Below are 24,817 nucleotides of genomic sequence, written 5' to 3' on the forward strand. Positions count from 1 at the left end.
TTGTGCCACCAGTACTGGTTACTATGATTACATCATTTCATTGAATAATATGCAAACCAATGAAATATGAGTGCCAAAGAAAGAGGTGTTGATACAATAAGATGAATTCTCTGGACTAGATAAAGGCAAATCGCTTTTTTTTTTTTTTTTTAAATGCTGTCAGTTTAGGTCCGGGCAAAACAACTATAAAAGATTGAGGGGAGACAAATCATGAAAACATGGGAGGATCTGTACTCCATTGGCTTCACAAGTGTTTTTAAAATTCTTACTCCATTTTAAAGAAATCAGACCTGAAAGTTGGGGGACTTCCCTGGCGGTCCAGTAGTTAAGACTTTACCTTCCAGTGTAGGGGGTGTGGGTCCAGTCCCTGGTCGGGGAGCTAAGATCCCACATGCCTCACGGCAGAAAAACCAAAACATAAAACGGAAGCAATGGGTTTTTTTTAAGACGTTTTTGGGGGTTTGTTTTTAAAGAAACTGCATACATCATTGGAGACAAACAATAATTTAAATACCATGCAGTTTCTGTATGTACAAAACCTAGGCCATAGAAATCCAGTTTAATTTGTATTCTGTTTATACTGTCTTCCTCATACAGCCGTTGTCTGTTAAAGCAGAACACAGCAGAGTGCTCTGATAAAAAGACAAACTATGTACAGGCACCTGGGAAGCAACTGGAAAAAAGCAACTGGTTTGGGGATCAACAGGCAAATGGGAAGAAAGAGTCATTTAAGGTGACCTTCGCCCACTGGCTGTGCACAGGGAGAGCCTGAAATTCCATTCACCGAAGCACACACCACAGTTTTCATTCAGCAAATATAAATACACGTAAACAGAAGCAAAATCGTAACAAATTCAATAAAGACTTTAAAAAATAAAATAAAAAATAAAACAGGGCTTCCCTGGTGGCGCAGTGGTTGAGAGTCCACCTGCCGATGCAGGGGACACGGGTTCGTGCCCCGGTCCGGGAGGATCCCACGTGCCACGGAGCGGCTGGGCCCGTGAGCCATAGCCGCTGAGCCTGCGTGTCCGGAGCCTGTGCTCCGCGATGGGAGAGGCCACAACAGTGAGAGGCCCGCGTACCGCAAAATAAATAAATCAATTAAAAAAAATAAAACAAACCTGAAAGTTGTAGCAAAAGACATAGGTTTGCTTTATGCAAAAAAGTGAGGAGACTCCAGACAACAGACCTATACTCAAAGGAAAGACCTGGGCCTGTGTTAAGAGATCGGTGAACAAATATATATGTATATGATTGAGGTGAAAATAAAACTGTTAAGAAATTTAAGTGTCTTTTTATGATTCCTGTCTTCACCTGACTTTTCTGTTAATTGCTCAACTAACAGCTCTAATTATGAGTTTCTACTGTTACTGTCCCTATTCTTATAGATGAGGAAATTGAGACTTAAAGAAACTAATTTGCTCGAGATTTGAATGCAGGTCTTTCTGACTCCAAAGTCTGTACATGTTCTAAATCACTATACCAGCTACAAGTGCCTATTTTAGCCATTCAGTATTTTTTGAAGAGATAGAAAGATGAGTAAGAACTGGCCCCTGCCCTTAGGAAATTCGTGGTCTTGCAGGAGAGGGAGGCATGTAAGTAATTCATTTTATTACATATAGTAAGTAAAATTATAGGAGTTCACTGACAGAGATAGAAGAGGGAATGGTGAACTTTCTAAGGTGTCAAGAAAGGTTTCGCATAGGAGGTGCAAACCTAGACTTAAAGCTTTTTTAATGAATAGGCATATACCAGGTAGAGCGGGCTCTAAGCAGAGGGGATAGCATATACAAAGTTAAAGAGAGGATGGTAAGATAACGCTCAGAGAAATACAGAGGTTCTGTGTCTGAAGGGTGAGGTGGTAGGAGAGAGTTCTCAAGGGTCAGCTCGTAAAGGGCAAGTCAAGGAGTTTGGACTTGATCGTCTAGAAGTTTGGGGGAGCCGTTGAAAACCTTTAATCAGGACAGTGCATGGCTCTGTTTGCACTTTAGATTACTCTGGTGGAAGGGGCCGCGGTGCAGACAAGGTTGGAAGATGAACTGAACTGCGTTAATCCAGGTGAAAAATCGCAGCTCTCAATTGCGACAGCAGCAGGTAGAATGAATTCATTAAGGATTTTAGGAAAAACTGATAGGACTTTATAACTAGGTATGGAGTGTGGAGGCCAGCCATGGGTCTGGGTGGATGCTGGTGTAGTCACCACAGTGGAAAATACCAGTGAAGAAGGAAACAGTGATCTCAGCTTTGGACGCAAGTTTAAGTTTTCTGCAGGACCTTCGAGAGGAAATGTTCGATACAACTAGATAATTGGCCTGGAGCTTAAGGGAGAAGTTGGGGGTGGAGACACCTTATACAGGGAATTTAAGAAGTAGCTCTTCCCAAGGGAGTACTCGGAAACAGCAAATGGCCCGGGAATCCCATCTGTTGCTCTTTCTCTGCTGCCACCATCCTCTAGTCCCCACCTCCTTTTCCACCCCTCTTCCCATGCTCTGGCCTTTGCCTCTGCCCACAGGAATCTAGTTGAGGCTTTTCCCCACAGACAGGAGGAGTTACCACACACGTGGAAAAGCTATTAGCCTTGGTTAACTAACTGTCAGCTCCTGGTACAGCCAGGCTGGTGGGAAGTACAACTTGGTGGGCCAAGTTGTAACCAGGCCCGCTTGAGGACGCCGTTTCTTCCACTGTTCTATGAGGGATTGACTGAGCTCACTGTGATCCCTTCCTGCGGTGTCACTGCTTGGTGTTCCATACATAGAGAAACGAGGCTTAGCCCCAGGGCTCCCTTACACCTTGGCAAGTCCCACACCTGTGGGGTATCGATCACTTTGACCTGAATTATAGGAGCTCAGGTAGAAAAAGGGGCAAAATCCTGATCAGCTTCCTGCTGACCCCTTCGGGGTTTTCTTTTCCATCCTGCAGTCACTCACTGTCCTACATATTCTGCCTTCTGAAAGCTTGCGAATGGCAAAAACCTAATAGAAAGAGCACTGAGCCACAAGTAAGAAGGCAGCCATAGAATGCACCCATTTCCTAGCCATACAGTCTTGGCTAGGTTAGTTGATTCCTCTGAGCCTCAGTTTTCTCACCTGTAAAATGGTATTAGTAATACCTATCACATAGTGATGTGAGTTATTCTATAACAGTGCCTATGTGAAAATGCCTTGCACAGAACTTGACATCATGTAAAAGGTACCCGTTTAAATATTTCTTGGGCCTGAATGCTTAGGAATCCACGATACTTGCAATTTATATAATTTTATGGAATTAATATTTGAGCATGTCAAACCTGAAAAAAATACATCACTTTTCGTTAATCTTCTAGGAACTTAAGAAAGGATTTTTTTTCTTTAGTACATCCTTGTGTTGCTTTGTCCAGCACTGGCCTTCTCCCTCCATCTGAATCAGGAACTCTATTTTTACATTCCTTTCAACTGATAAAATTGCAATGCACTGCAGTGGTTCCCAAGGTAATAGAATAACTGTCTCTCTCACTGGCTCTATTTTTTTCTTTCTTCTTTTTTTCTTTTCCCCTTGATAACAGAAAGCTTCTTTTTTTTCCCTCCAGAAAAGAAGCGACATCACCCTGTCAATGTTAAATTCTGGCAGAAATGGAGCCACTAAAATAGAAAGAAAAAAAAATTGGCAACAGCCAAGAATGAGAACTTGCATAGCATTTACTTAGTTGTATGTATTTCAGGAATACAGCGTCCTCTGTATTATTGCCAATGATTGTCTCTGTGGTCAATGCTTATTTCTAAAATAATTCTCTTTTCAGTGCACGTAGCAGATTGATTGCATTGATGGCCCCCATTCTCTACCTCTCCTTTTGCCTTGCCACTTTGCTGTTCCCTTCACTAAAGAGATGGAGTCCATTAACCCATCTCTTGCTTTTGGACTTGGCCATGTGTCTTGCTTTCATCTGAGGGATGCTTGTAGAAGGCATGCAGTCATGATACAAGTAGAAGCTTTAAAAAAAGTACCGATGTGTTTCCCCATGTCCTTTTGGACCCCTGACATCACTGTGAAAATGTGCCCAGGCTAGCCTTTTCGAGGGCTGTGAGAGGGATCCCAGCTAAGGCCATCCTAGACCATCCAGCTCCCATCAGCTGACCCCATAGGCTTGTGAACAAAAATAAATCTTTACTGTTGTATGCCACCAAAGTTTTCTATCTGTTATACAGCAATAACTAATCGATACAGTAAATTTGGTGCCTGGGGGGTGACCCATGCCTTCTCCAACTGCAATGGTGAAAAAATTCTTGTACTTCAAGCCCCACTGATATTATGGTTAACGGCCTGGAGAGGTAGTTTGAAATTGCCATTCTAGGTAAACTGCCCTTTAATTGTTCCCTAAATACAGCCTGTACATCCCTGCCTCGGTACCTTTATACATTTCATTTCTCCCTAGTGGAATGTCCTTTCTTCTCTCTTCTCTGCCTGTTAGAATCATACCAGATCTCCAAGGACCTAAAGAAAACCAGCCTTTTCTGAATGCACCTTCTTCTCCCTTCACACCAGCCTCAAACTTTACTCCAAAAGGAGGGCACAGCTGGTGTGTCATTATCCATGCTGGACTGTTTCTCCCCAACTGCACCTCGGTCCCCCTTCCTCCCTGGTTGTCTCATGTGGCCCAGCCGATCTTGACCCTCCCTCCCACTCACTCACTTCCCCCCACTCCCTTTAGGTGCCCCACTGATGTGCTTCCAAAATTACCTTGTGGTTATCTGAGTAAACGGAAATTTCCTGAGAACAAAGGCTTCGTATGTGCAGCACTTACAATAGCACCCAGAAGATTAAAAAAAACTGTTGGAAAGGTGGATGGAACAGGGATCTGCTGTAACTGTGGCCTGAAGCAGACTAGGCTGTTACTGACCCATCTAAATGGAGGCTCGGCCTGGGGAACTAACGTCCTCAGTAAGCTCGTCCCGTGTATGTTCTTGTCTTCGCAGACTAGGATTAAGTTGGCCTGGGTTCAGGGCCAGGCTAACTTAATCCTAGTCTGCGAAGTCACTCCCCCACCATCCTCTGTGCCCAGGCCCATGCTGGGTAGATGAAGATTCCCTTAAATGTCGCTGATATGCACTGAGCACTTTCTATGTACTAGATGTTGTTCTAAGTGCTTTCAGTGAATTAGTTCCTTCAATTCTCACAGCAATCTTATGGGGCACATACTGTTAGTATCTCCATTTTGTCGATGAGGGTTAGAAAAGATTAATTAACTGTTCTAAGATCAACTATTAAAAATACAGTCTGTGCAGACCCAGGCACACCCACCTAGAGTGTGTTATCGTCACCGTCACTGCCTGTCTCCCCAGGTTCATGTCTTCTAAGGGCGCTTCTCTCGTTTCTCAGTCCTTTCCTCTGCCAAGATGGGAGGCGAGGTAAGGGCTAAGAAGAGAAAATTGCTGCTTGATTATTTATTCTGTTTACTTAAATTCCTTCATCATTACCTAATGATATGTATTTAACCAGGAGGGGGCTCATCTTTTCTTATTTTTATCTATCTATGTTTACCTACCCATGAAGATAACTTCATAAGTAGGTAAATTTGAATGATTAGCAAAGAGCCATATAAAGCAAACTGTATTGCTCTTTGTAAGCCGTCTCTGTTTCTCAGCGGGCTGGAAACCGCACCATTGCTTCCTCTTTATCTTTGTAGTGAGAGCGCAACATTTGTCACTCGGCGTCTGAGCGACTTCAGTGACACCACCAGGAAAGGTCTCTGCTGGTCCAAATGGCACACTTCCCACGAGTGGCATCTTTTTTTCTCTTTCTGAGTAAGTGTCATAATTCTGTAGGTTACTGTTGTCAAGGAGCTAGTCAAATGGAGACTGTTGGATGATAAAATGGGACAATTTGGTCTCTACAGGAAAAACCATGCCACACATCTCTGGTGTTGGCAATCATTTTTGACTTTTGATGATGTTCTTGGCTACCTAGACATCCTTGAGTTCCAGGAGGTGCAATGTTAGGTTGAGTCCCATGAATCTGATCCCACTGGTTTTTACATTTGTGTGTGTGGCCGGAGCTGCTGATTTTGCTGGCCCTGCCTCCACTTTATGTTCTTGGGCTAACTCATCCCTGGAGATAGGAAGAGGCTTAATTCCTCAGACTGCAAGGTGATGCCTGATGTTAGAACTTGTCTAGATGAATGTGCCTTGGGGATGTGGCCGGATGGAAGGAAGTGTCATGAGAGCACTTAGGAGTTTTAGGCTAACCTAAAAGAAGGTTCTGGACTTCATCTGTGAGATGAAGTGGGAATTGACTACTAAGAGCCTGAGAAAGGGGCAGGAAGATTCACTTGGCTCTGCTGAGGGGCAAGTGGAAGGACCTCAGCTGGCCCAGGGGCATTTGTACATGGTTGAACAGGATGGCAGAAGGGGAAGTCTGAGGGGGAGATGGGTGAACAGATGAACTGGGGAAGGAATGAAATAGTCTCAGAGCAGACAGAGCAGGTAGCAGCTACTTTGTAGTGCTATGGGTTCTCTTAGCATCTGGGGAAGCCCACAGACCCCAACTTAGAATAATTTTTAAATGTGTGAATTAAAATGTATACGATTATAGGGAAAATCAGTCATACTGAAATAGGGTTATTGAAATACTTTAAAGTAAATTTTGATGTAGTCATTTATTTGCTTCATTATTTATGTATTACATAATAAGATCTGGAGGTGGTCTATTAACCACCAAACTTCAAAGTCGTAATGAGTATGAACAATATTTCAAGATATCTGCAATAGATGGAGTGTGATGTGAAAATATCTATGATTTGTTGTCTACATTCATGACTGAAGAAAATGCTAAATTTCCATTAAGATTAGTGAAAATAAAGATGTAGGTTTTTTTCCCCACCCAAGTTTATGAATCTTTTCATCCCCCATGTGGACCCAAGTTAAAAACATCTGCTTTAAAGAGACTGGATGGAGTTAGTGAAGGGACTTGGACAATAGGGGAACTAAAAGAGCTTAGAATCAGTGTGACCAAGGCTGTGGCTGATACACGAAAAGGGTGCAGCATTCAGCTCAATGGGGTGCTTAATAAACCTTGGCTTGAGTTGAATGGGGTTCATGTCTCAAAAGACATTGGGTAGTGTAAGGTAAAGATCAGATATGGGACCTGCTGGGGTGAGAGGTGGCCTGCAGGAGGTTACTGGGACCAGTTGCTGGGTAATCAATGCCCACTAGACTGGCTTGGCAGACGTTAATGACTAGGTTCACTGGTGGGGCCCTTTGGGGACTGTTGGCTGCTGTCCTGTTCAGGTGTCTGAGTGTGATTCTCAAGTGTCTGTGCTTTGTGTCTGTGAACCGTGTGTTTGGCTTGTGTATGGGGAAACTGGGCTTACATTGTGCCATAAGTCAGACAACTGCAAATTCTCTCTTTGTCTTTTTTTTTTTCCCCCCTAGTGAGTAAGATGAAAGGCCTGGGAAAAGGAAAGTAATAACCAAGGTTCAAAAAGGGGAAGCTTCAAGCCTTTCCATATCCCATTTAAACCATTACCTAAACTGGGTTATATAATTATTTCTTCTAAATTTAAACTCTTCCTAAGCACAAATTTTGTGTAGAGCCACAGTTTTTATGTGAAAAACATATATATCAGGAAGTAACTTGAAAAAAATTTTGGAAGCCTGCTATCTGTCATTACAAATACAGAGGGAAAAATGAAGGAAATTAATTAAATGATGGATGATCAACTGACCAATTGCATTGTTTAGCAAATGTATACCTTGTCCTAATTAATTTTTTTAATAAATATATAAAGACTGATGAATCCTATTAGAATATGGGGCCAGATGAGGTTAACGTCATGGGTAAATGAGCTCTTAGACTTAGCTTTGTCTGATTGGTCTGTCACCCCTCACCCTGAATAGCTACCCTACAAATAAAAGTCATTAACATGGGAGGGTCCTGGGGAGGGGCTACTGTTTGTCTTACTGGGGCTGCATTCACGAAAAAAAAAAATCCACTGAATTATGGATGGAAGCATTCTCAGCCTCCAAGCAAAAAGGGATTTTATATGGGTAAAGAAAGAAGTCACTTGTTGTGTGTGGTGTTCTCCAGCCAGGTTTTGTATAAGGTGGAAGCATTTGAAGTTGCTGTTTTTGCGTATCAAAAGTGGCCAGGTGTTGGCCACATTTTATATAGGTCAAATAGCTTCCATTCAAATAATACTGAAATAGAAAATTTGGCAATCCCATTAATGTTTTTGGAAAAAGTCCACACCATTAGGGAATTCTTCGTGTTACAAAAATGTGACTCCGATGCAGTATGTCAGTGCCAAGCTCTGTGTCCATCAGTCAACAAGAATCTGACCTGCTGTGCAGAGGTGCCTAACCCTCTGTCTATTAAAAGAGAAAGCAACGGGTCAGTCCTCTGAGGTATTTCACTCTTTAGGAGGAGAGATATGTACAACATCCCACAGAAAACAGATGTATAATAAGATGCTTCAGTGTACGTATGATTCCCCATGCATGGCCATTTGAATTGGCCTCTGTCAGTCATTCCTTTTTATCTCCACAATACCTGTTAAACCTTCCCACTGTTTCTTCCGCTTTTCTGAGTACCCTCCCAATCATGGTCTTGACCTCGTGCCTCTACTAGCACCTTATGCCATTCATCATCCTCTCTCTGGCTTCATCCATGTCTCCCCTCTTCAGCTCCTCTGCCCGTAGACATGTAGAGGTACCCGTGTCCATCCTCCCTCACTGCTCTGCCCACGTCCATCTACTCTTTCTAACTGCCACCCTATTCTATCTCTTTCCCTTCTCCATGACGCTTCTTGAAGTAGTTTATGCTTCTTACAGTTGCTTCTTACCCTTGAAATACTCTGCTTCTGCTCTGTGGAAATCTCTTTTACAAAGATTTCCACTGACCTCCTCATCATCAAACTACAAAGACTTTCGTCTGCCTTTAGAGTCCTTACCCTCTCAGCCGCATTCAGCAGTGCTGACAAGCTCTTTCTGCTTGGACCGTTTTGCTCCTTTGGTTTTCAAGCTACTGCGTCCTTGCTGCCCTGCCACCTGATTCTTCCCTCCCTGATTCTTCCTTCTGTAGGTTTTGTTCCTCATCCTATCCCCTAAAGAGAGAGATCCTCTAATAAACTCTCTTCAGCCCTCTCCTTACATTCCCGAACGCTTCCCAGTGCTTACATGTAACTGACATAATTTGCATCTACAGCCCAGAACTCTCCCTAGTTAACAGGCATTTACAGGAAGCAGTGAGGAAACAATGGACACAGCCAGGAATTCGACATGTGTAAATCCAAGTTCAGTTCTGGCTGTACCATTGACAACTTTGACACTGCTAAATATGGGAACATCTCAGAGTTCTTAAGAGGACTGGATTACAAATATTTTCAAAGGGTTGAGTAGATTTTAAAGTATAGCTAGAGATATAGACATATATTTAAATATTATTTCCAAATGTTTGCTGGATTTCCTTCCTGATTATTCCATGGTACTCTAATTTAGTATTTCCAAAATTAAATGCACCGTCTTCTCCTTCACCTTCGAAGGTATACAACAGTACCTTTTCCTGAAATCCTTATTCCTGTAAACAGTGCCATTACTCCCAGTCACCCTTACAAAACCTGGTATCATCTTTGATTTCCTCCTGCTTTCCATCCCTCCATCTACCCCTTCTACCTCCAAGCATCTAAGACACTGAAAAACTCTATAGATCTTATCTCCACAGTGGCTCTTAAATTATAGCCACTTTCTTTCCATTTCTATTGCCTTTATCACTCCTCTTCTGGGCTACTATCATTACCTGATGTCTACTTCTAACTCCATCATCCTACACACTTCAGGTTAATTTTACTAAGACCTTTCAAATACTTTCAGTGGGTTCCCCATTGCCTAATCAATCAAGTCCAAACTTTTAAACATGATAGTCAAGCCCTTCATGCTTTGGACTCAAAATTCCTACCCACTCTTACCTCTTTCTATTAATCTTCATGTAACTCTCCCCCTAATCCAACTGATTACTCTCTATTTCCTGAACAATTCTTTTGATTACTACTTATACAGTCTTTTCATGAAATCTCCTTCACCTGAAAGGCCCTGTCTCTCCACTTAACTTGTCATAACTTTCTCCAAAGTCCATTTTTAATACTATATCTTCCATACACCTTACCTATTTCCATCCCCCAAAATGTAATGTCTCCTTCCTTCAAATTCCTCAAAGCGCTTTTATCATATTTCTTTCCAGGACAGATGACTACCACCCTACTTGACTAAACTGTAAAATCAAGAAGTCAGAGACTATCCCAAACTCATCTTCATATCTTAGTCCTTGAAGCATCAGAAACACTATAAGTGATTGAACAAATATTTATTGAATTAGTAGGCGAAGCAGTAGAAAATGAAGTGCTAGTTTTCAAAATAAAATGTTTCACATGTGGTACCATCTCTCCGAAAAGTCATAAAAAATGTTAAGTGTTGCCTAGACACCAAAAACAACATTGTGGAAACATGTCCTGACATAAACATCTTAGTGGTACCTCAGAAATCATATCTTTTAAAACATTTTTATCTTGAAATATAACATATAAGAAAAGTTAATAAAACATAAATGTGTAATTTAACTAATAAATAAAAAGTAAAAACCATGTAATCACTATACAGGTCAAGGAATAGAACATTGCTAGGACCCTAGAAGCACCCACCCACCTTGCCACACGTCCCATCCAGACACACACACACACAATCACTTTGCTGACTTTCGTGATACCTACTTCCTAGCTTTTTTTTAAAATAGTTTTACCCGTTACGTTTGCATCACTAAACAATACAGTGTGGGTTTTTTGCCTTTCTTTAAATTTTATGGAGAGTATAGTCAAAAAGATTCTAAAGTGTTCAGCATCTTTCATTAAACAGTGATCCACGTTTCTGCAACCAGTTGCAATTCACTCACTTTCATTTCTGTATAAGATTCCATTTGATGAATGTACCACAGTCTGCCTGTTCTACTGTTGATGGACATATGAATGGTCTCTAGTTTGGGGGCTGTAATGAACACTGCTGCTGTGGATACTTTTTCACATGTAGCCTGGTGCAGTGCTCACGTTTCTCTAAGATGTATGTCTCTAAGACTGGCTAGCATTGCTGACAATGTTTTAAATTGCCTTTGTAGTACAACTTTTTGGTAAATAATATTTTAAAATTTTACTACTGTATGGCATGGGGAACTATATTCAATATATTGTAATAACCTATAATAGAAAAGGATCTGAAAAAGAATATATATATGTGTGTAACTGAACCACTTTGCTGTACACCAGAAACTAACACAATATTGTAAATCAACTATACTTCAATAAAAAGTCATCTGTTTTGAAAAAAATTTTTAATTTTTTTTCTCATATGGTCCACCTTCTATTCCTAAGTGCTTATTACAAAAAGAGCATAACATACATATATCACATTAACTGGGATTTATGAATAAATTAGTATATTTTAAATGATTACTGGAAATTTGTGTGATTGGTTGACTGATTGCATGTTTGTTTTCCAGTTTTGCATTGATTGTATCCATATGCAATTTTTAGTTGACTGTATCAGGTGATCTCTTACCCTTTCTCCCTATTTTTTTGCAGGTCTCCTCCTATCAGAATTGTCTTCATTCTACAATTCCTGTACTCAGCCTATACTCATGGTCTCTGTAATGTCATTTTCCCCTCTCTCACTTTTTTTTCACTCTGGTCTCCTTTACTCTTTGTCCTTGTGGATTCAAAAAATTCAGCAGATGCTCTGCTTCTTCCATGCCTACTTATGAACTCTATTCTGTTAATTTTGTAATACCAGCAATTGCTCCCTGTTGGACTCTTCTGATGTCTTTCCACTGGGCCCTAGGCCCCGAGTGAAAGATCTAGCTCACCCTGTGGCATCTCTGTCATTTGTTCTTTGTTCTTTCTGTTACACAAAATAAACTAGGCTTTAATAGTAACATAATAAATAAATACATACCTTTTAATTTCTAAAAAAGTCTTGATTTTGAAAAGGTGTATGCCGAAGGAAATGTTACCATTGAATAAGATTTTCTCCTTTAAACCTAATACTTAATTAAGATTTGTCCCAACAGGAAACATTCCGTAGTGGTCCCAACTGAAACCTTTGGGTAAGAGAACAACTAAACTAAATCTGATCCCAGATCCTGTTGGACTTGACAGTCACCTTGTATGAAGCTTTTCCATAAAGCTGTAGTGGCTCTTTAAAAAATTACAAAATGAAAAACCCTCCACGGTATAGAAAGGAAGTGCTGCTGCTTCTTCAGATGCTAATTTTAGCTAGTCTTGCATCACACCTGGCCGGGAGCTACAGATATTTCCAACCAACCAGCAGGAGAAAGCATGGCACCAGGAGCAGTGCCATAAACTCTGCCTCTCCAGCAATCATTTCTGTGAGAAAAGCTCGATGACAGGTACCTAGGAATTGGAGGCTTGAGGAAGTATATCGAGGAATTTTCCCTTAAAATAATGTAAAAGGTGAATTATTATACGTCATATTTACTTCAGGTGCACTTAGATAAGCAGATACGTTTTATGAAAGCGGTCATGTTACATTGATGAAGCTAAACATTTTTTTTAAAGAGACTAGAGATTACTATGGAAGTTAAACTTATAAAAGAACAATTAACTCGGGCTTCCCTGGTGGCGCAGTGGTTGAGAGTCCTCCTGCCGATGCAGGGGACACAGGTTCGTGCCCCGGTCCGGAAAGATCCCACATGCCGCGGAGCGGCTGGGCCCGTGAGCCATGGCCGCTGAGCCTGCGCGTCCGGAGCCTGTGCTCCGCAACGGGAGAGGCCACAACAGTGAAAGGCCCGCGTACCGCGGGAAAAAAAAAAAAAAAAGAACAATTAACTCATCAAGCCATTCCACTGCTCCTCATCCTGAAGAAGGTATTGAACATTTGAGTTGATTATAGCTAATAACCTGCGATCTCATTTTCTAGAATTGTAATACAGGGAGCTACATAATGTGGCACATTGGGAACTGGAGCACTAATCTATTTTTATTCCCCTTTCTTTCTCCTACTTGCAAGCTAAGCTCAGCACTGCCCAGAGAGAAGTAACAGTTCAGAAAGGACCGCTGTTCAGAGCTGAAGGTTACTCCATCAGCATCGGCTGCAACGTAACTGGCCACCGGGGACCTTCTGAGCAGCATTTCCAGTGGTCTGTTTACCTGCCGACAGCCCCGACCCAAGAAATCCAGATCATTAGCACCAAGGATGCCACCTTCTCTTATGCAGTGTATGCACAGCGGGTGCAAAGTAGGGAAATCTACGTGGAGAAGGTCCAGGGTAACTCAGTCTTTTTGCACATCTCCAAGCTCCAGATGAAGGATTCCGGCGAGTATGAGTGTCACACACCCAACACTGATGGAAAATACTATGGGAGTTACAGTGCAAAGATGAATCTAATTGGTAAGCTGTGTGCCCTCCTCTTCTAGCCAGCCCCTGAGAAGCCAGATTCTCTCCATCAACACAATGCCTTGCAACGTGACATGACTTTATATTGTGCTGTTTGTTTTGGCAAAAGAGCCCACATACCCCTCTGGATAGTTTGGAGTTTGTCACAAATAAGTATCTCATATTCCCTAAAGCTCTTAATCCATTTTCCCAATCGACTTTGTCATGAAGAGTTAGATAGTACGTGGTGTTCCTAGGCCTTGCCCACAGCTATTCATAGGTCGATAATAGCACAGCATTAGACAAAGGTTTGAGAGTTCTCATGTCTCTTCTCAGAGGCAGAATATTAACTTGATAGAAGAGCCAGTATTAATATATTTAATATATGTTTATATATAATTAATATAATACCATAGGAAGTAAGTCATTAACTTGGAAGTAATTATTCTCAAACTACCATTCTCTAACATAGTTACCTATGGGGCAACGGTCATATTATTTGAAATTACCCTTTTGTCCCTTTGCCTAGAATATCTTATTACTCCCTTTTCAGCCTAGCAAACTCCTACATATACTTCTGAACCCAGTTTAGGTATTACCTCTTCTGTGAAACCCATTCTGTCTCAGGCAGTATTCCCATCTTTGTTCTTTCTTGATGCTCTGTTCACACTACTGTTATTAGTACTCACCCAGTTTATGTGGTAATTGGCTACTTACATGACCCTCTCTGACCTCACCTTGAGCTCCATGAGAAGAGAACATTTACCTCACTGTCTAGCACAGTGGTTAGCTCTGAGTAGATGCTCAATAAACATTTTTGAATCTAAGTGTTGCTTTCACATAAACTTAGGCTGTGTGATTTCCTTTGAGGAAGGAAAGAATGGTAGGGTAGTAAGATGGTTTTCGAAACTTTGGTAAGGGCTGCATTTTGGCTCTGAATGATAAATTATAACAGATTATTTCAGAACTTTATTTTATAAAGGAGCAGGTGAAGGTCCAAGGAAGTGAAGTAACTTCCTCCAATTCATGGAGTCAAATAGGGACAAATACAGGATCAGAATATAGTCTTCTAGCTCCCAGTGCTTTTCCCATTTAAAACCTCTGTGTCTGAATAGCTAAATTGGTTACAGCCTATGCTAAAAATGTAAAATCAGGGTCAGTACAACAGTGAACCAATAGCTTTGCCGAGTTCCATAGTCTGTATGTATATAGACGCCAATGTTCCTGTTGGCAATAGGGAAAGCATATGGCTGGTGGAAAACCAACTCAAAGTATGTACTGTACAGATGTTGGGTCAGGGCACCATCTTCATCTAGGAGGCTAGTCTGACAGGTACTCAGTCAATTACAATCATTCCTTTGCATCTAGTCATTCCAGATACCCTCTCTGCTGCCATGACTTCCCAGACTCTCAGTAAGGAGGAAGGTGAGCCATTGGAACTTACCTGTGAGTCATCCAAAGCCACAGCTCAACATACTCACCTCTCTGTCACCTGGTACCTGATGCAAGATGGGGAAAGGAGCCAAGCCAGCAAGATTATTTCCCTCTCCAAAGATTTTACGTTGCTCCCTGGGCCCTTGTATACAGAGAGGTTTGCAGCTGGTGATGTGCGGCTCGACAAGCTTGGGGTCGCTACCTTCAGGCTGTCCATAGGGAGGCTCCGGCCCTCAGATCAGGGCCAGCTGTTTTGTGAGGCAACTGAATGGATTCAGGATCCGGATGAAACCTGGACTTCCATCACGAAAAAGCAGACAGATCAAACAACTCTGAGGGTGCATCCAGCAGGTAATTATCTTCTCGGGAAATTCATTAACAGCTAGTAGTGGGTATTTGGATATCTTTCTTCTTTTTTTTTTTTTTTTGGCTGTGCCACGTGGCTTGCGGGATGGGATCTTAGTTCCCCAACAAGGGATCGAATCCGCGCTCTCGGCAGTGAAAGCGCGGAGTCCTAACCACTGGACCGCCAGGGAGTTTTCTCTTTTTGTTTTTTTCTAATCTTTTGTTGGATCAAAAATATCATTAGAGGGCTTCCCCGGTGGCTCAGTGGTTGAGAGTCCGTCTGCCGATGCAGGGGACACGGGTTCGTGCTCCGGTCCGGGGAGATCCCACATGCCGCGGAGCGGCTGGGCCCGTGAGCCATGGCCGCTGAGCCTGCTCGTCCGGAGCCTGTGCTCCGCAACGGGAGAGGCCACAACAGTGAGAGGCCCGCGTACCGCGAAAAAAAAAAAAATCATTAGAAAGTTTGAGTAAATTTTGTTTTTGTCATCTGGGAAGCATAAGTAAGAAGGACAGATTTGGGGCTCTGTCTACGGGAGGTTTACTATGGGATAAAATCTGTTGAATGTTAGGTAGATTCCACAGCCATGCATGGAAATCGTTTTGTTGCCATTCTTGCCAGGCTCTGTGTAAGCACTTTATCTATAATACATTATCGAATTTAGTCCTAACAACCACCCTCTGAGGCAACTAGTCAAGTCCCCATTTTTGAAACATGACCCTGAGCCTCAGCTAAATGCTCTGCCTTAGCTCGCTCTGCTAGAGCTAGCGTATGAAGACAGGTGTATCTCTCCAAGGCCCTCTCCCGAAAGACACCTGCGCCTCAGAGTAGCCTATTTCCAACGTGAAGCCTTGTCTTAGTCACTGCTCCTTCCGCCTTACCCCGTTTCCTTGGAACGGTGTCACTCTTCCTGATCCATTGACACTTTCGCCAAAGCAAGCAGGAAGCCTCCATTTTGATTCCTGGTCTCTCCACGTGGGCTTTGGTCCAGTAGGAGGAGGTCTATAACCATATATATCCCTGCTAAAAGCAATGATCCAATAGTGGATCATTGAAGTTTTCTTTCTTTTGTTTTAGGAGGAGTGTTATTCTATCCTATTAAAAATTGTCCTGATGGTGTTACGTGTCCAAATTATACTCAGGGAGTCCTTTGGAGACACGTTACATGTGCTTCTTTCCCCTCTCTTTGAAAACAATTTTTAAAAATGTAAAACTCTTTATTTTAAAATTTTATTTATTTAGATCAATAAAAATTGTATACCTTTAAGGTGTGCAATATGATGTTTTGATAGCTGTATGCACTGTGAAATGACTACAATCAAGTTCACTAACATACCCATCACCTCACGTGGTTGTGTTGTGTATGTGGTGAGAATTCTTAAGATCCTTCTTAGCAAATTTCAAGTAATACCACACAGTATTACTAACTGTAGTCACCATGCTGTACATTAGATCTCCAGAACTTATTCATCCTGCATAACTGAAACTTTGTACCCTTTGACCAATATCTCCCCATTGTCCCCACTCCCCCAACCCCTGGTAACCACCATTCTACTCTCCACTTCTATGTATTCATTTTGTCAATTTTTAGTTTCCACAATATTTGTCTTTCTGTGTCTGGCTTATTTCACATAGCAAAATGTCCTCCAGGTTGATCCATGTTTTTGAAAATGGCAAGATTTTCCCTTTTTCATGGCTGAATAATATTCCACTGTGTATATATACCACATTTTCTTCATACATTTATCCCTTGATGGACACTTAGGTTGTTTTCATATCTTGGGTATTATGAATAATGAACATAGGGGTACAGATATCTCTTTGAGATACTGATTTCATTTCCTTTGGATATGTACCTGGAAGTAGGATTGCTGGGTTATATGGTAGTTCTACTTTTAGTTTTTGAGGAACCTCCATACTGTTTTCTATCATGGCCATACCAATTGACATTCCTTGTACACTAACAGTGTACAAGGTTTCCTTTTTCTTGTCCAACCTCACCAACACTTGCTATCTTTTGTCTTTTTGATAATTGCCATCCTAATAGATGTGAGGTGATATCTTGTGGCTTCAATTTGCATTTCCCTGATGATTAGTGATGAGCATCTTTTTCCATATTTTTGGTCACTTGTGTGTCTTCCTTTGAGAAATGTCCCTTCAGATCCTTTGCTTGTCTTTATACTAAGTTATTTGGGTTTTTCTTTTGTTTGTTTGCTATTAATTTGTATGAGTTTCTTATCCATTTTGGCTAGTAACCCTTTTTCAAATACATGGTGTGCAAATATTTTCTCCCATCTTGTAGATTGTCTCTTCACTCTGTTGATTGTTTCTTTTGTGTGCAGGATCTTTTTAGTTTGGTGCGATCCCACAATCTATTTTTACTTCTGTTGCCTGTGCTTGTGGGGTCATATCCAGAAAATCATTGCCCAAAATAATGTCAAGAATGTTTTCCTTCTATTTTCTTTTCTTTTTCTTTTTCTTTTTTTTTTTGGCTGTGCCATGTGGCATGTGGGATCTTAGTTCCCTGACCAGAGACTGAACCTGTGCCTCCTGCAGTGGAAGTGCAGAGTCTTAACCACTGAACTGCCAGGGAATTCCCCCTTCTGTTTTCTTCTAGTAGTTTTTCAGTTTCAGGTCTTATGTTTAAATCTTTGATCCATTTTGAGTTTATTTTTTTAATATGGCACGAGATAGGAGTCCAACTTAATTCTTCTGCATGTGGATATCCAGTTTATTCAACACGATTTATTTGAAGAGACTATCTTTTCCCTGTTGTGTATTCTTGGCACCCTTATTGGAGATTGATTGACATAGATTCATGGATTTATTTTTGGGTTCTCTTTTCTGTTTCATTGGTCTATATGTCTTTATACCAGTACCATACTGTTTTGACTACTGTAGCTTTGTAATGTATTTTGAAATCAGGCAGTGTGATACCTACAGCTCTTGCTCAAAATTCTTTGGCTATTCAGGGTCTTTTGTGGTCCCATATGAATTTTAGAATTATTTTTGTCTATTTTAAAATGCCTTTAGAATTTTGATAGGGATTGCAATGAATCTGTAGATTGCTTCGGGTGGTATGGACATTTTAACAATATTAATTCTTCTGACCCATGAACGTGGGATATCTTTCCGTTTATTTGTTTCATCTTCAGTTAGTTTCATCAGTGTTCTATAGTTTTCATTGTACATGTCTTTCACCTCCTTGGTTAAATTTATCCCTAAGTATTTTCTTCCTTTTGATGCTATTGTAAATGGGATTGTTTTCTTAATTTCTTTTTTGGATAGTTCATTGTTAGGGTATAGAGATGCAACTGATTTTTTTTTTTTGTATGTTGATTTTGTATCCTGCAATTTTACTGAAATTCTTTATTAGTTTTAACATCTTTTGGTGGAGTTTTTTTTGGTTTCTATATGTAAGATCATGTCATCTGCCAACAGTGACAGTTTTACTTCCTTTTTTCCAATTTGGATGCCTTTAATTTCTTTTTCTGTCTAACTGCTCTGGCTAGGACTTCCAATACTATGTTGAATAGAAGTGGTGAGAGTGGTCATCCTTGTCTTATTCGTGATCTTAGAGGAAAAGCTTTCAGCTTTTCACTGTTAAGTGTGATGTTAGCTGTGGACTTGCCATATATCACATATGCTTTTAACTTTGGAAAATTCCACTGGATATGCTCAGCCAAAAATGAGAGCAAGAAATCACAATTTATATCGATTCAACATAGTATAAAATATTTTATTTAAAAAGATACATTACTGTGTACTTCACACATTATGGATACATCTTGCTTAATAGGATTGCATTCAGAAAATCATGTATGTTGTTCTTTCTAGGTGATTTAAAGAGTAGTCAAGGGCATTTTTTAATTCTAGGCATTTCTTTGGCTTACCTTCTCCTCAGAACTGATCTCCCACATGAAATTCAATCCCTGTACTATCCTAACAGGAGGTAGCATCTCTCTCTGGTATTGAAAGGATAGATGCAGTGGCCTCTCTATATATCTGCCTTGCTTTTGTTTCCTAGTGAGAGATTTTCAGGTCAACATCATGGCTGAGAGCACGGTTCCTGAAGGAAAACCCTTAGAACTGGTTTGCCTGGTCATGGGTGGTGGCCGGGACCTACAGCTTCATGGCACTTGGTTCTTCAATGATATTGAAATGGCCCACATTGATGCTGGTGGAGTTCTGGGTCTGAAGAAAGACTATCAAGAAAGAGCAAGTCAAGGACAGCTCCAGGTTTCAAAGTTAAGCCCCAAGTCTTTCTCTCTCAAGATCTTCTCTGTGGGGCCAAAGGATGAAGGTGCCTACAGATGTGCTGTGGCAGAGGTGACAAGAGCTCAGATGGGCTCCTGGCAGGTGCTCCAGAAAAAACAGTCACCAGACAGCTACGTGCACCTGAGGAAGCCAGCAGGTATGTGAAGTCGGGGCCAGGCACGATTGGGCTGCTTTTAGATGCCCTCCTTTGTGAGTACAGGATGCCTTCATGGACACGGGGGAGGTCTTCTGAAGTCAGGTGTTAATCAGATCACTTTGAGGTGGAGTGGAGTACTGCAAAGGAAAGCACCCAAACCAGCTGAAGACCTGAGTCCTATTCCTGAGCCATTAAATGGGCCATGATCATGAACACACTATATACTTCACCTCTAAATCTCAGCTTCTTCAACTGTAAGATAATGACATCTAATTTGACTGTCCTTAAGTACCTTCTTGCCATCTTAGATTCTTTGATTCTATTTGCTGTTATTTCTAATTTTTGTCCATTGGGTATTCTTTCAGCAGAGAACACCTGTATTAATGAAGCCCTCTGTCCCTTGTTGCGTGTGTGTGTGTGTGTGTGTGTGTGTGTGTGTGTTTTGAGTAGATTAAGAGGAAAGAGCTTACACTTGCCCCCTTCCTGGGAAATAAACACCCACGTTACCCCTTCTACTCCTGCGACATCTTTCATCAATTCTCTATTATCTTAAACTGATACTAAGTCTTAATTCTGCACCAAAGCATGACTCAGAGTAAGAAAAGAAGAAGTAAATGATAGTGGGCAGACTCTATTGCCTGCATGTTGCTATGATGTCGTGAGATGCCTATCCAAATGGGTCTGAGTATCTGGAAGGCCACTCAGGTCTTGTTTAGTTTCTAAAGGCTGGGTGACCTTGAACGTGTTTGAATTATCAGTGCTTTTTGTGTGGAGAGAAAACTGATAAATCCGCAAGTAATATTAGGATCCTCTGGGCTGGGTATTAAATTCAAAGTCTAGAAAAATGAATTGCCCCAAATTTTTGGTTTTGCAAAAACCAAAATCAAAAACAAACTAAAAATGAAGATATCCTTGTTGTACTTGCTCACTGGAGGCCTCTCCAAAGATAGAAGCATTCCCCTTCCATCCTCTTCTCCGTCACCCCATTTGCTGGGAGTGAAGACGCACAGCTTTGGCCTAGAGTGGCGAGCCAGGAAGTGTGTTGGTGGTAATTTTGACACTAAACATTTGTTCTGACTTGCTAGGATTCAGAAAAAAACTATGTAGGCGTGTTTACATATTTACACAGAGCTAAATCTCAACTTCGTGTATCTGTCCCTGCTGGAGCAGATCTGTAAATCTTTCATAAACTCAGGACATAGGAATTTGTGCTAAAGAGACCTAAAGGTGTGCTTCATGACACACAGATCACGAGCCTATCAAGTAGTTGGTCTTCCCAAGCTAAAAATAATCCCTTGTGCAGGCTGGAGTCCAGCCTGTTTCTTTTTACGTAAAATAAAAAAAGGTTATTAACAGATTTAGTAAAGATCCTGTTGAGCATTTGGTTTTGAAACTCAAACCATTACTTCAAGTATGAGCAGAGTTTTATCACTCCGTGAATGTTTTAAACAGAAGAGGGTACTCCCTACTGCTATGCATGTATACCTTACGCATGCGTGGTGAGTGTGTTACTTCTTACCGAGAGGCAGTAACGACCACAGTAAACTAAGGAAATCACAGTTAAAAAAACAAAACAAAACAAAACTGAAGCTGGTTGAAACTAATCATAATCGTTATATTTGAGTAGTGAGATTATGAGTAATAATTTCCCCTCTAATTTCTAAACTCTAGTTATGAGTCTTTTTTTTTTTTTTTTTTTTTTTTTTCTGGTACGTGGGCCTCTCACTGTTGTGGCCTCTCCCGTTGCAGAGTGCAAGCTCAGCGGCCATGGCTCACGGGCCCAGCCACTCCGTGGCATATGGGATCTTCCCGGACCGGGACACGAACCTGTGTCCCCTGCATCAGCAGACAGACTCTCAGCCACTGCTCCACCAGGGAAGCCCATGAGTCTATTTTTAACTTGAAAAAAAAATTAAGTATAATTATGCCTCTAATACCCAAAATTTGGAAGCAAGTTATATATATGTAATAGATAGATAAATAGATATAGATATATTAACCTATTTGTGGACATTAGCCTTCATTCTGCCTTTGTAACATATACATTTATACATAAAGTGCTTAAAGACTGAACTCCTACCTCAGCAGAGAAGATCAATTTGCAAATTCATTTAGATCCTATTTAAATTTCTAATGCCAGTTCTATTTTGTTTTCCTGGGAATTCCCTGGTGGTCCAGTGGTTAGGACTCCATGCTCTCACTGCCGAGGGCCTGGGTTTGATCCCTGGTCGGGGAACTAAGATCCCACAAGGCCAGAAAAAATAAATTTAAAAAAAAATTTATTTTGGTTTCCTTTTCTGGCTTTGAACGCCTCTGCTTTCACAAAGTGCCTATCATTACACACTAACGCTAATAGCTCACCTTTGCTGGGTACTTCTCCTTGCCAGCCGGGGTAAGCCCTTTGCTTGTGCCATTCATTTAGTCCTCTCACAATGCATAAGGGAGGTGTTATTATTACCCCCATATTTACAGGAAGGGAAATTGAGGCGTAGAGAGGTCCACTATGTTGCCCAGGATAATTCTGACTCCAGTGACCTAGACCTGAAGCATGAGGCCGGGCTGCCTAGGATGCATGAGCTTGAGGGATCTTTACATTGCCCACAAAGCACCCAGGACAAGGCCTTGCACAGGAAGTATCTGTTGAAGGAATGTCTGCATTTCTACACATCTTGAATTTCCCATCTGGAAGCCAGATTTACATTTATTGTTTTACACTATAGTTCAGATATAGGAAGGATCTCGCTTCAACAATATATATGAATGAATATATGATTTGAAAAAGAGAAATGTATATGTATGGGTAAATATATATATTTAAAAAATACTTGGGGGGAAATGTATATATATATTTATTGTATATATATATTTATATATACATACATTTTCCCCCAAGTAATTGTTTTTTAATGGCAGTATTTTGAACAGAAATATAATTAACAATACTCCTTCACTGTTCCGAATACATGCTAATTAGGGGAAGGTAAGTAAGAAGAGGAAGGTCATTTTGAACTGTGAAAGTCTGAATTCTAAAAAACTAAACATTTAAATAAACACAGCTTCATTACTTTCAGCCTCATACACCAACTGTAATTAATTTAACAAAATATTACCAGATGTTTTCCCAACTAGATGTTCCCAAGGAACAAATCACTAAAAATTAGGGCAAATTATAAATTGTTTAAGTGTAAGTAAGTTCTCCTGGTATTCTTTCTGCTGTTTCTACTATTTAAGTGTTGATGAAATCTTTTTTTCGGGGGGTGGTGCAGGAGTGAACAACCTGATCGGATTTGTCACAAAGTTGTCAAGTCCTAATTAATGAGATTTCACCGTTTTTTAGAAAAAATTTCATTTACTTGAAATAATTTTTTCTTTTAAAATCTGTAATCCACAGCAAGATATGTGGTCGTGTCTACCAAGAACAGGCAGCAAGCAGTGTGGGAAGGAGAGGCGTTAACCCTTCTCTGCAAGGTAGGTGGAGCTAAAAGTCTCCTGTCCGTGACCTGGTGGCACATCCCACAAGACCAGACACAGCCGGAGTTTGTGGCTGGAATGGGGCAGGATGGCACCATGCAGCGGGGTGCCTTTTACGGGGAACTGGATAACCACAGCAACACAAGGCTGGAGAAGATGGACTGGGCCACCTTCCAGCTGGAGATCACCTCCACCACCATCACAGACAGCGGCACGTATGAGTGCAGGGTGTCTGAGATGACCCGGAACAAGGACAGAGATCAGAGCTGGGCTCAGATGTCAGTCACTGTAAAACCTCTGGGTAAGTGTCAGGGAAATCCTTTTCTGAACTTACGCATCTTCAGTATCTTCCTTCTGCAGTGGAATGCTGTGGAATTCGATTGTGTGTCACCCTGAATCCCCTAGTTACGGTACGTGTACCCCAGGACACAGAGCAGAGTCTCTGGCTACCATGTCTGTCAACTGATCTCTGAAGTTTACTCATCTTTATAGAGATCATCGTTAGAGTGCAACTTGTAAGTTGTTATTCAAGGCTAAAAACAAAATCGTATGAATTGGAATAGACTTAGAAAAGAGATATGCCAAGTGGAGCGGAGCCTCGTGCATTTCAGGCTTCTGACAGCTGCGGCCCTGGGATTGCAGAGTCTCTTGGAGCATGTGCAAAAGAGTGATGGTGCACCCAGGAGTGGGGATGAGGGAAGGAGCCAGCCAGTGGGGCCGGGGAGCACCCCACCCACTCAGCAGCAGCTGTCTAAGGAGCAGACTGGAGAGACACTGCCTGTTTGTTGTCTCTGCTGAGAACACTCTTTAGAAGAGGGTCAACTTTAGAAAATTGAAGTCAGACTTCAGGACAGACTGTGCTGTGAATCAGCTTCTACCCCCACGTATTTGATACTCCCGATGTATGAACACATGGTTCAATGTGAGGAGGCAATGACTAGGACAACTTGTACCTCGATTTGCTGAATGTATTAGAAATTGTGTTTCACGTTTCTGCCCACAGAGTCAAGTTTACAAGTTAGTCTGATGAGCCGTCAGCCACAAGTGAAATTCACCAACACCTTTGACCTGTCCTGCATAGTGAGGGTTGGCTACTCTGACCTCAAGGTTCCACTCACCGTGACATGGCAGTTCCAGGCAGCTAGATCTCGAGCCTTTGATCTGCTTCTTCGAATCACCCATAATGGCACTATTGAATGGGGGAACTCCCTACCCCAGTTCCAAAAGAAGACGAAGGTTTCACAGTCTTTATTTCGTTCTCAACTCCTAATCCATGATGCCACCGAGGAAGAAGCAGGAGTTTATCAGTGTAATGTAGAAGTTTATGACAGAAGTTCCCTACACACAAACGGCCCTGTGAGGGCTTCTGCCATCTCTCACCCATTGAGGATCACTGTCACTTTACCAGGTAAACACTACTTGAAATTAATCCTGCTTTTTTTTTAAACATTCCTCCCATTTAGGGTAAGTTATAGAATTAAAGCATAGAATACCTTTTCCACAAGTTTGTATTATAAGTAAGCACCATATGTAAGTGATATACAGGAAGGGAGGGGGAGGGATAAATTAGGAGTTTGGTATTAACAGATACTCACCAGTATATATAAAACAGATAAACAATAAGGACCTACTGTATAGCAGAGGGAACTATATTCAATATCTTATAATAACCTATAATGGAAAAGAACCTGAATAAAAATATATATGTATACAACTGAATCACTTTGCTGTATACCTGAAACATTGTAAATC

The 24,817-nt window shown here is 41.2% G+C and overlaps 1 protein-coding gene across 4 annotated transcripts in view; it reads left to right on the forward strand.

Annotated features, from left to right (window-relative positions):
- Positions 1-5,660: 5,660 nt before the first annotated feature.
- The window catches only part of CD101 (CD101 molecule), a 38,375-nt gene continuing 19,218 nt past the window's right edge, over positions 5,661-24,817 (forward strand). For all 4 annotated transcript variants that reach the window (XR_004350468.1, XM_032635752.1, XM_032635739.1 and 1 more), the window contains exons 1-6: positions 5,661-5,777; positions 13,038-13,418; positions 14,772-15,188; positions 19,208-19,594; positions 22,986-23,366; positions 24,069-24,473. Coding sequence is in view for 3 of the 4 variants with exons in the window: in XM_032635752.1 (XP_032491643.1) it covers positions 5,735-5,777; positions 13,038-13,418; positions 14,772-15,188; positions 19,208-19,594; positions 22,986-23,366; positions 24,069-24,473 (2,014 nt within the window). In the remaining variant the exon portion in view is untranslated. The remainder of the gene's footprint in view (positions 5,778-13,037; positions 13,419-14,771; positions 15,189-19,207; positions 19,595-22,985; positions 23,367-24,068; positions 24,474-24,817) is intronic.

The sequence above is a fragment of the Phocoena sinus genome, chromosome 1 (assembly GCF_008692025.1).
Source record: "Phocoena sinus isolate mPhoSin1 chromosome 1, mPhoSin1.pri, whole genome shotgun sequence".
Lineage (NCBI taxonomy): Eukaryota > Metazoa > Chordata > Mammalia > Artiodactyla > Phocoenidae > Phocoena > Phocoena sinus.